Below are 12,500 nucleotides of genomic sequence, written 5' to 3'. Positions count from 1 at the left end.
TATGAGAACGTTAACTTTGGGGCTGAACGTTCTTGGGTTTTTTTGCGATTTAATTGAACCCTGAAAACATTCTTAGCATGTTCGTAACGTTCTGTGGTATACTAAGTTCGACTACAAACTGAATTTTGTTTAGTGTATCATACAATAAGAAAACTAAGTTCACACTAAGAGCAAGAAGGGACCCGTGCAAGCTACAAATATAGCAACGAATTTTGCCAAAGCTTGTCAATCTTGAGAAATTTGTCAGCTTTTGTAACTTGTGTGGTTCTTGTCAGCAGGCATTTTGTTCTCGTATGCGAAATCCTTACGACTTTTTCAATCTTTCTTTTAGCTTGCACACATGCTCACCGTCTCGAATGGTGCACGATCAACAGAATGGAGAATGGGCCGGGGCGAGCGAGGAAAAGGATCCCAGGCTGTTCATCGCGCGCCATTCGAGACGGAAAGCTTGTGTGCAGGCCATATTTCTTTGCTAGCCAGCAAATTTGCGCTTACGCTTTGAATCCTGGACATTAGTAAGCATCCTCGTTTTTTTTTTTTTAATGTTCTGCTTTGTGTGCAGTGTACTCTGTTGAATTATAATATGAAATTATCTGTACGGCTTTTCTCATCTCACCCGCTATGGCTCTGTCATCTCCAAAGTCATTGAGCGTTGCTGGACAGTCCAATAAAACCTTGCTATTGTTATTATAATTATTGTTCCCATTATTATTGTTGTTATCGTTGTAAAAACAAATTAAGCGAAATTCAAGGACAGCGTACGGAATTGTATTGAACACAAGTTCTATAGTTAAATAATTATACCAAAATGAAACATTGATAGAGTACGATGACTAATGATTAACTTGAAGGGCTTCTGTGTGAATGAGAGCACTATTGTGTAGAACAGCTAGCAGTCAGCCTACTTAAGCGAGTGCTAGAGCCCTACTAAAACTCGAACTCAAACTAAACATTATCATTTTTAACTCCAAGTATTTTGTCAGCAGGAATATTCGAATGCGTTTTTCAAATTTTTTGAAGTGAACGCCCAGTAAGTAGGTAGAGAATTCCATAATCTAAAAAATTTCAGTGACGTAAAAGTTACCAATAACAGAGCCGTAACAAGTATTGTGTTTATGAACGCTGTTTGAGCGATATAAAATTTTCTAAATATTCTTCTTAGAAATATCGTGCATAAGGTTGGAAGCTGTGTCAGAGCAGCGTATATAGATTGGAAAAATATAAGAGGAGACAATGATGGAGTAGCATGAAATCTCTTATCAACTGAATTACACTTACAGGCTTGGATCCAAGCCAGTATTCGATACCGCGTATGAGCGACCGATGATAAATTTGAAGAACAAGGCTGTTTGGTGGTCTAAGCTCGAGTTCGAATAAAATAAAAGGCAATGTCACTTACCTTAACAAAAAACAGCGAATGAGAAAAACTGTATTTCAGTTCAACTGTGTCTTTCTCGATTTTATGCTTGGACTCGAGTTTCTTTTCCTGAGAATCAAGTTGACTGGTGACAGGTAATCCTTAAATAGCCCCAAAACTTGCTGAACCAACGTAGGGTCTTCGGTAGTCGCAAACTCGCTGGGCCCTCTTCTTGTGTCGCCTACTCTTTTTGGATTCCTGTCCTTTCTCGGTATCGGACATCACTGACGGTGTCGAAAGCGCAGCACGTAGGTCGTAGACTACTTTACGATAAAGAGAACGAACGCTCTCCAAAACTTCGTTAAATAGGCAATTACCTACAGCCAAGTTCCAAGGGAACATCCTTAATCATGTAAATTAAGTGGGCTTTGCGTAGATAACAACAGATACTCATCACCTTTAATACCAAGAGAAAATAGGCGGTTTTCAACCGACCTCTTGAGCCAATAGATAATGCATGGAGATGGTTATGAAACTCGACAAGTCCCTTTGTTTCATGTTTTTGTCCGTATTTTTGGCCTTGGCCCTGCACAAAACACACCTTTTTATGAGAAGATAACCAATCAAATCCATGTTTTTATTAAATTATGCGCAACTAATTTGTAAACCCGTGCGAAGCGAAAACAAAAGATTGTTGAGACTGAGGTGACAATGAGGTGACAATTGCTGGTGGACGAACAAAAAATGCTACTGAGAGATCTTTTGCTTTCGTCCACCAACATGGCGGCGATGAGGTAACGTGAAAATCATCTGTATTCTCGTTTTCAATTGAGTGTTATTCAAGTAGTTATTTATCAAGTTGAACATAACTATGATTGAGGCAATGCTTTTTGAGACTTCCAAGATAAAGATTAATCAGTTCTCGGTCATTATTAATGGGTCCGCCATAAAGGGCGTTGCTATGTTTATAATTAAGTATTTGGGTGATATCTTTGACAAATACCTTAGCTGGAACGAACATGTTAAAGCTATTGTTTCTACGGCTGGTCGGTAGAGTACAACCTCTAATTTCATCGGATCCCTTTAGGACGCAGCTTTATTGTTTTTAGGGTTGGGGTCCATCGTTAATTGGTTGTTTGTTTTGGTCCATTGTTTTCTGAACCAATCCCAAGAGGCGTTGTAATGTAGCTGCGTTCTGACCCGGTCGGTATGCTATTGTAGGTCGTGTGCGCCGTTTATCATTTCATATAGTGCTAATGCCATTAATGTTTCAGACCGATATTACAAACAGCGTTGTACCCGCTCAACCCGGCAGAGCAATCTTTTGCATCTCCCTGCAAAAAGAACGGAAACAGGCGGGAGATCTTTTCATTATCATGGAAGTACGGATTTTAATAATAATTGTAAATGTACATAACTAAAATAAATTGAAATATACGCTAGCTTTAGTGCAGGGTAGTGCATAGATCATAGCGTTTGAGTAACAAAAAAACTGTTCGCGACTGCTTTTCCTCACTTTGTGTGACTGCAGGGACCGGCTAAAAAGTCATTTGAATTTGACCTGACAGTGGCACGACTATTGCGCGGCAGTTGCTTCAAACATCAAATTTCAACTCAGTCGTGCAAATTGAAACTGGAATCTGTTCACTGAGTTACAGGATTTTGAAAAGCTTTAGTGTGCATGAGACTATCGTCTGCAAAACAATGTCACTTCTACATGTATAAAAACTATCAATCGTCTTTAGGGCTGACGTAGCGAAAACAATGCCGGCTGCAACTAGCGGCGCGCTTGTAGCCAGTGAGAACTGAGCTACGTACTGACACCAAAGCATACCAATGGAGTTTTATAAAGTTTAGCAGTAGTATGAGATTAGCGCATTTTTAGCCCTTGCACGTGGATTCTAGCACCTTGGTTCAAGTTTGTTTCAAGCTCTCAGCCAATCCCATCAATTTGTGACCGTTTATAGTTTTTTGATCATTGCCTAACACTCACTCGTGACCTCAACGGTTCCCGAAATCAGTAAGGATCAATGTTCAACCGAGAAGCCTGCGCTTCATCACAATATATAACTGCTATGGAACCATTTCCCGCTCAGCTAGCAATATTGGGTGTTTTTTTTTTAAAGCGATTGTGATACCTCTCGCGCTTGATGGATTTGAGACCATTATTACACATCATGTTGCGCATACTATGCAACTCGTTGGTTATCTACCTCCACATTAACATCGTTCCCAGGGTCAATGGAGGCAGAGATGAGAGATCCTGGGAACGAGGTTGCCTCCACATATCAAACACGCTCTCGTAAAATAACTGTTCTTTATTCAGAGATGATCATAAGTTAAACAACTGTTCCTGATATGATGTGTGACTGACTTGAAGAGTAGTAGATTTACGTTCCTTTCAAGTTTTCTGGGATTTCTGAATTAACGTACATCATATGTAAATGAGACTAAAATACAAAGCAAGCCGGTAAACTGAGATCTAGTAGGCAAGATTTTATGGGGACTATTTTCTCGCCCCGTCCAGTCCCCACCCAAGACTATATATTCAAGCATGATAAAACGTGTTGTGGGCTAGTACCTATGGAAGCAATTGCAAGGGGCACAAAAGACTTGTATATGAAGCCGACATTTTTCATCACGTAGGTTTTACAGTATGATGCTTCACACTGCATGAGTGGGTGAGCCAGTCCGGCTATACAGTACCTATCTCCCTCGTCTTCCGCCAAATGACCTAAAAGAACCCCTTCCACCTGATCGCACTTTTGGACTCGCTGAGGATCTTATGGAATGGCCTCCGCTAGGAGATCGCAACTTGGTGCCACCGGAGGGTCTCATTTTAGGACCACCTGAAGATCTCACGGAAGATGTCGCCCCAGAAGACCGGGCTTTGGGGCTAACTGATGATCGAACTTTATGGCCTCCTGTGGATCCCACTTTTGCACTCTTCGAGTATCTCACAGCAGGAGCTCCACCGGACGTCCGAATTTTACGGTCATTTTTCTGGGGATTGCCATTTTGACCTCCTGCACAGGACGTACAACCGTCTCCGGCCCGCTTGTTCAGCACAGGACGATATTTAATCTTCTTTGTCATACAGTCAATATAAGCACCTTCTTTTGACTTTTGTTTCTGTTCAGAGACATACTTGATCCTTAGCTCAGACTGCTTGTCCTGTGTAAATTTGCCAGCCACTATCTTGTCAATAGCTTGTTTTGGCGTTGGGGCCCTGTGCTCCTGCAGTCGTCTCTTGACATCATTTGATCGACCAATGTACAAGTACTCGGTTTTCTTGCTTCCAATTTTCTGGCCGATTGCATAGATTCCCGCAATCTTGGGCACTGGTGTGACATCGTATTTTTTCCAAGGCATATTGGATAGCTTATCGCAAACTTCACCTCTCACCTCACTGACGACCTGAGACAGAGAAGATATATATTGATCACCACCGATCAAGTTGTGGCATACCTAGCTGACTGCACAACTTTACATTCTTGCATTTTACAAGTTCGCGTGACTCGAATGGTGAGTTAGTGACAGATTTCTGGGAAACCTAGCCAGATTCGAGTTCCTGTTATGATATCCCGCGTGTCAAATGACAATATAGCTTGATCGCAGTCTAATCCCTAACTTTATAACCAAAATTACGATCATGAAAATGACCAAATGAAAAAGAATTTCAACAAGATATTACAACAACTAATGAGGGCTACTCAGAAAAAGAGGAACTTGCTTTTGATCCTGGTTTTTTTCTTGGATAAGAAAAACGAAAAAAAAAAACCCAGATTTCCTAATTATCATTGAGTAACTGAACTGCCTAACGTCACCGACAGACGAGTCATTAGCGATTATCATGAAGGTGTTCGGTATCGTTCCGAGCACAGACCCTCATAATCTGCCTCATGCATTTCACTAGCGTTTCTGAGAGGCTAACGTTTTCATGGACAAACGATGATGCTCGCTCCCTTGTTTTCATTCTGAATTGGCAACACAAGTAAGCAACTGACATGACTGAATAAGTCTAAAAATGTGTGGATGTTTGTGTTTGTCCTTTCATTAAGCATAAAGTTTGTATGGACCTTGCGCTTTCGACGTAAACAAACCCGCTTCGATTTACGACAAAGTAACGCGTGGGACATGCGGCAGGACAGTATTCGACACAGATGGCTTAGTAACTAACAACGTTTAAAAGTTGCTGAAATACTTACTATGAGACCAAGCCAAAGAGATATTGCATATATCAGTGTGAAGTTCAGCATTGCGGGATAATAATCTCGAATCCTATCGTGGGTGAACGAATTGGACTTCTGCAAATGGAAAGTGCATCAAACAAGTCAACAAGCTACTTTCTTTGTTGAACTCATGTCTCCACACAAGACTTTGCCCACCGAAATATGTAGAATTATTTACATTCCATTATTTATACACCTTCATATTAACCGTCGCACATGTATTAATAACTACTTAATAACCGAGAGTGAGTTCGTTACGGGAAAATCTCAAACTGAGGCCTTGCCGTATTGACCGAGCGATAGCGAGGTCAATACGGTAGGCCGAGGTTTGAGATTTTCCCGTAACGACCGAACGGTCGAGGTTATTAAGTTGTTTATTATATGGCACCAGCACCAGCAAGAAAAATAAAGCCAACAAGCCAAAGCTGGCGCAGCGAAAGTGATCATTACATCCGGTGATGCGCGCGCTTCACTGTTCATTCATCGTTTCAAATCGCAAAAATCAAGTGAACTGACGCGTCTTTCGATCTAAAATAATCTCTATTTTCGTCACAATTTATTATAGCCGTGAAAAGGTCATGTAGAAGGTTAGGGCCATGTCACAACAAGGAAAATTTTGTCAACATCTCTGAGAATCAAAGGCCAAAGTCAATACGTAAAGAACGAGATGCTTCCGTGAAGCATACACTGGGTTGCCGGTGGTACATGTTACAGAAGAATTGTGTGGTATTGAACTACAGCATTCCAGTCTCTGAAGAATAACAAATAAAAGAGAAGCGAGAAACATTGGCTTCTGGGCTGACATGTTGATAATTTTCAAGTTCCCTCACAACTTCTTTTCACCGCAAGTTTAAGCGTGTCTTCTGAGCATCTGACAGCTTTGTAATACCAACGTTCACTGAAGTTAAAGCCTGTCCGGCGGGGCTAGTTTCTGGATGGGAGACCGAAACAATATACCCCTTGTAAAACAGAAGCATCTGTCCGAAAATGCTATTAAGGCCAACAAATGCGAACTCAACAAGGTACAGATTTTGTTAGCTTGCTTTATGCAAAACAAGAACATTCTAAAAGCTTATTCTACGCAAAAAGTAGGTTCTGGAGGTAATTTTGAGAGTGGAAATCAAGGTTACGCGGCAGACGGCAAATACAAACTCACGATTTAATTAAGTTAACACACCAGAAAGACGCTAACCTCATTTTGACAAGAAAATGCTTTACTATTGCCATAAAAACTATCCAGTTAAGCTCGCATATCACAAAACATGATGAATTCATAAAGGCCACCTTTTCCAGCGAACAATTTTTTGAAACAAACAACATCTTTGCCATTAGCGGCAAAACCCCTCCTATTTCATTACGTGCGTGAAGAGAAGAAACTCAATCGTGTCAAATATGCGCAATATTGCGAATACAAACTTAATTTCAGGATCAAACCGTTTCCATGAAGAACCTTTTCCTTGAATAATGAAGCACAAAATACACGACAAGCTTTCTTTCAAATAATTCTTGACTGTCACATTTCCAATTATTTTTTTAACCTGAAGACTGTGCAGAGTTGATCACAGATCCACGTAAGGTGTTCGATTCGTTCTCTGTCTTTGTCGAACCCATAAGTTACCACAGAATTTTCTATTTGGTTTCAGTGTTCTACATAACAGTACACTTGGTAAAATATTATTTTAGATATACAGCTCACTTTGATTTCGGCTCGACGGGCGATAGATTGTTGTCGAAGTACAATACTCGTCGCTTTTGAGATTCCAGGTGTTGGTTTTTCACCGCCTGCATAGTTTATCCAACTGACTTTCCATTATTGAGCTCCATAAGGGTATATTTTGTTTGAGGATCCACTAAAACGCCATTCGCGTTACATGACTTTCGACGCCATTGCAGGCTAAGTTAATGATTCTACTGTGTCCACCAGAGAAATCTACGCATTTCCACTACCCTCTCGATCCTAAGAAAATACGCGCAGAAGGCTGTATGCACAAAGTCATCACTCACCGGGGAAGTGACAGGCAAGACTTTTACCGACACGGAAAAAAATAAAAAAATTAAGTAAATAAAATAAATAAAACGAACAAGTCTTGTTGCTGAGCAGCTTGAATTTGTTTATCTGCAGCAAGTTCCAATTCCCTTTTCCTCAGTTCAAGTTCCTCTTCTTTCAAATCAAGATCTTCTGCCGATTTTTCCTTTAGATAATCAATTGTATCACTTGTGCTTGTTCTTACCTTCTTCTTTTCATTGCCACTATCCGATTCATCATTCTCCCTTTTATTAGTATGCAGCCATTTTTTTCATTGCTTATTTCCTCACTTCTTCTGCTGTTGCCTTTCCCTTTTCTGCCTTTCTATTTTTGTCAAGATCCTGCGGTTCAATTTTAGCTTAACCATCCTTTTCTCTCTCTAAAATTTCTTCCAGCAAACTATCCACTTCTGATATTTCCACATGAATTCCTGACGCTTTCTCTCTCGTTTGGCTTGCTTTGCAGTCAAGAGAGAGTACCTGTCACGGACAGCTCTTGCGGAGACTCTGAACGTTTTGCTGGTCAATGGCATTTAGCCGCTGGGCAATAGCATCCCAAACATTTCCCCTTTCTAGAACTTTAGGGCCAAATTTTTAGCAACCTTAAGCAACACTTTACTTCACTAATAGCTGATTTAAGCTATTGGCAAAGTACCGAGGAATGGAATCTACAAAGCCCCGATACATACCCTTTCTTCGCAGTGTCTTGCGAAGAAGCCATGTTGTATTTCTTGGAAAAATACACTCGTCAGTGGCTCATTCACAGAATAAGTTATAAACAACAGAATCCGATAAAAACAGGCTTCATCAACCAATAAAGAATCAAAGAAAAAGCCAGGGTATACACCGAGTTTTCGCCAGCTTAAACAGGTTAAATTACTGACGTTTTCGTGAGAACGCCAACTCACTCAAAATTCAGTCGTCGACGTATGCACAATGACGGTTGACTCAATCTCGACCCCAGAGTTCTTCTATGACTGGATCCAAGGCTCTGGTGACGAGAATGCAGCTGACTGAGACTAACATGCGCAATTCATTCAAAGCATCACGAATTTACTTCCGGGCGTCGTCGTCCTGTCGCTCGTCGTCGATGCTTAAGCTTCCTGGGCTCCAGGCCGGTGCATCATGGGTAGAGAGAAAACCGTATATAAGAGGAAGTGTAGCACGTGATAGTCATCTAGGCCTCTGAATCAACCCAGCTCAGAGCTCCGTTTAATCTGTCTTCGAGCTCTTGTTAATTCTCCCGCGTTGGATGTTGTTCATGTCCGCCATGTCAATCACCAAGGACGAGGTTTCGGATCTGATTACATTCAATAACCAACAGATGATGGATTCTTTTAAGGCCTTGTTACAAGACACCGTGGGTCAAATTAAACGGGCCAACGAAGACGCCGCGCCGACCTCTAAATGAGGGAGATTAAGAAGCTGAAACACAGTGAGCCCCATAAATTCAAACGGAAAGCCAACGAAGATCAATATCAGTTTAATCTGAAATTAGGAGAAACACTCGACAACGTCCGCTGCGCAAAAGTCACAGCTTGAAAATGGTAAATCTGAATTGGATGAAGGTGAGAAGTTACTGCTCGAACGCCAAAAACACATCCTTCTAGCTGATAAATCGGAGTCAGGTTGGTTTACCGTAGAAGAATACAAGAAGCATGATCTGGCGAATTTTCAGTGCCGAGCGGCGCGCACGAGCGACTTTGTCCACTGTGAAAAAGAAGAGAAGCAGCTCATTTGCCGCGAGCAGAATTAAGATCTTCGCTTGTACGCCCGTCGGCCCCCTTAACTTCATCGGACAGCTCTCAACAGCAACCCCAAGCCATTCCGTCTATTGTGCCCGCTTCGTTTACCGTTCGGCGTCCCAATATGGGCAGTTGTTTTGCTTGTGGTAAACCTGGGCATTGGCGTTCTGTCCGGCGACGGCCAAACAGCAGCCTCCTTCGGCTTCAAAGTGACTTCAAGATCAGGATGAATCAGGTTTTGTTATTTCCATTTTTGATTATAATGATTTGGTTATGGAAGCGGAAGATGACAGTGCTTCAGATGCTAATTTTGTTTCACTTCGTTCCGAGATTCATCCTCTCATTTTCGATTCGCTGGGAGATTCCCTCGGTACGTTTGATTTTTCCAGTCAGCCCACGGTGCGAGGAAGGCTTAAATTGTGTATTCCTTTCTGGCGTGCCCTAGGAACTTTGCAATTTATTCTTAATGTTATCAGTCAAGGTTACAAGATTCCCTTCTTCGAACTACCGACACCTTTTTTCAAGGCAAACAATGCTTCGGCGCTTTCTAACAGTTCGTTTGTGTCCAAAGCTGTTAATGAACTGCTCCACGCTAACCTTGTTGAAGAGATGTTTTGCGTGCCTGACATTGTCAACCCGCTTTCTGTTTCCACGCGTAGTTCTGGTAAACAGAGGTTAATTCTGGTCTTAAGGCACGTGAACAGTTTCATCTTCAAACAAAAGTTTGAATGTGAAGACTTAAGCGTCGCCATACAAATCTTTGATCAAGGCTGTCCTTTATTCAAATTTGATCTTTAGTCAGGATACCATCAAATCGAGATTTTTCCCGCACATCGGAAGTTCCTCACCTTCGCTTGGGATTTTGGAACCGGTTCTTTAAGATATTTTCAGCTTTGCGTCCTTCCGTTTGGGCTGTCCTCAGCACCTTTCATATTTACCAAAATGTTCAAGCCGCTTCTTAAATCATGGACAAGTCGGGGCATTCCCATCGCTATTTTCCTCGATGACGGCCTCGTTGGGGAACTGATCCTGTTCCCGCCAAGATTAATAGTTTAGTGGTGCATTCCGATCTGGTTAGGTGTTATTCTCAACACTATCGATGGTTCTATCAAGGCCACTGACGAGCGAATCGCTACGCTTTCTCGCGACTTAGAGAATTTGTCTATCCATCAGATCCTACGCGCGTTCACGTCAAGCGCGTGGCAAGCATTGCTGGCCAAATTATTTTTCTTTCAAGCTGTTTGGTGCCTGTTGCACGTATTATGACGAGATTACTTTTCTCGGTGATCAGCAGAGCTGTTTCTTGGGACTGTGTAGTATTGCTTACGCAGGATGCCATTTCTGAGATGGATTTTTGGAGGCATAACGTCCGCGCCTTGAATGGCAAAGTATATTGAGGGGTTAAGTCTCTTCCTGCCAAAAATACCTTTTCCGACGCTTCTGATTCGGCTTTTGGTGCGTTTGTTCAATTGCAACCGGGAGTTGAATTAGTGTCTCACCAAAAGTGGTCGATTGCGGAGACCGCGCAAAGTTCAACGTGGAGGGAACTCAAGGCAGTATGCCTCGCGTTAGAAGCATTTGCAAGCCGTCTCTAGGGGTGTAAAGTCATATGGTTTTCCGACAACCAAAATGTTGCCTCCATTCTCCTTAACGGCAGCCGGAAGGCCGACCTTCAATTCCTCGCCCTCCAAGCCTTCCACATTTGCCTTCAGTTTGGTATATCTCTGGATCCTAAATGGATTCCTAGGGACCTTAACTCTAGGGCAGATCTTATTAGTAAGCTTATCGACTTTGATGATTACGATCTTAACGACGTCATCTTTCAGGGCTTAGACGAGCTTTGGGGCCCTCAAACCGTGGATAGGTTCGCCTGCACTTACAATGCCAAGCTACCAAGATTTAACTCTAGGTTTTTCCAGCCTGGTTCCGAGGCTGTTGACGCGTTTTGCCAGGACTGGAGTTTTAATAACAATTGCTTTTGTCCCCCAGTTTGTCTCATCGCTAGGGTTATTCAGCATTTGGAGTTATGTCAGGCCAGAGGGACCCTATTAGTCCCGCCTTGTGGAAGTCTTCTTTATTTTGGAATTTCTCTTCTAAAGATGGAGTCCACTGGAGCAGCTTTGTCATCGACTGGGTGTACCTTCCCAAGTTCCAGGGACTGTTCATCAAAGGAAAAGCGCGCAACTCCCTTTTTGGTTCCAGATCGTTAAACTTCGACGTTGTAGCGTTTAGAATCGATTTCAGCCGTCCCAGGCCCCCCTCGTCCCTTAGAGGGTATTGCACACTGTCCCCTGGCAAATGTAGCTCATGTTCTTAGGCATCTACTCGCTTGTTGCTATTCCAGATTCCCCGGGTTTTCACAATTACTGTTTTGTAAAACGTTTTATTCTTGGACCTAAGCCCGTTCAGGTTCCCTATGTTGGTTTAACGTCTTACCTGTATTTCGTTTTTATCACTTGCGATTTAGACCTATTTAAGACTCGCACGTATGTCTTGCCTATGTTCTCCAATTACAATTATTTAGAAATTGTTTTGTGCTCCTTTTTGTCTCCTCAGATGTTTTTTGCTCCGGTTTCCGGCGAGATCAGGTGACGCCAGGGTCTCACGGATAGATTGAAAACCACGGTCCTTTCCTCTAAGGCTGTAAGCACTTCCTCCCAGTATCACCGTGCATTTCGCAAGTGGAAGGAGTTCGCGGCCTGGAAGCTGAACGAAACTAGTTTTCCTGCTGACCCCTTTCACGTAGCTCTTTATTTACAGCATCTTTAGAACAGGCCCAGTCTCCCAGCGTCATTGATTCCTCCTTTTACAGCATCAAATGGGCCCATGATATGGCCGGGATTCCCTCCCCTACTGACAATTCTGTAGTCGAAAATGTCAGGTCGGCAGCCAAGAGAATTCTTGGCACTGATACTGTCAACCGTAAAGAGCCTATTTCCTCAGATCTGATCCGTGAAATATAATATAATGTTTGTATATGGGGTTGTTGGGTCCGTAGTAGCAGACACCCCAGCCTAACCGGCGTGTTATGTTCTTGTACTGGGTTTTTTCGTCCAAAGTTGTGGACACCCTAGCCTAACTGGCCGCATATGTTCTGTACGGGGATTTATGTCCAAAGTTGTGGACGCCCCAGCCTAACTG

The 12,500-nt window shown here is 42.4% G+C and overlaps 2 protein-coding genes across 2 annotated transcripts in view; both read right to left on the bottom strand.

Moving 5' to 3' along the window:
* Positions 1-12,500, bottom strand: part of LOC138052902 (uncharacterized) — an 83,302-nt gene that overhangs the window by 24,911 nt on the left and 45,891 nt on the right. The gene's annotated exons all lie outside the window — the stretch shown is intronic.
* Positions 3,661-12,500, bottom strand: part of LOC138050749 (uncharacterized) — an 11,866-nt gene continuing 3,026 nt past the window's right edge. Inside the window, exons 2-3 of the mRNA XM_068897039.1 lie at positions 5,566-5,664; positions 3,661-4,774 (exon numbers count right to left, since the gene is read on the bottom strand). Coding sequence (XP_068753140.1) covers positions 4,064-4,774; positions 5,566-5,664 — 810 coding nt within the window. The 3' untranslated portion in view covers positions 3,661-4,063. The remainder of the gene's footprint in view (positions 4,775-5,565; positions 5,665-12,500) is intronic.

This window comes from Montipora capricornis, chromosome 6, assembly GCF_036669925.1.
Source record: "Montipora capricornis isolate CH-2021 chromosome 6, ASM3666992v2, whole genome shotgun sequence".
Lineage (NCBI taxonomy): Eukaryota > Metazoa > Cnidaria > Anthozoa > Scleractinia > Acroporidae > Montipora > Montipora capricornis.
This window is presented reverse-complemented; position numbering and strand designations above follow the sequence as displayed.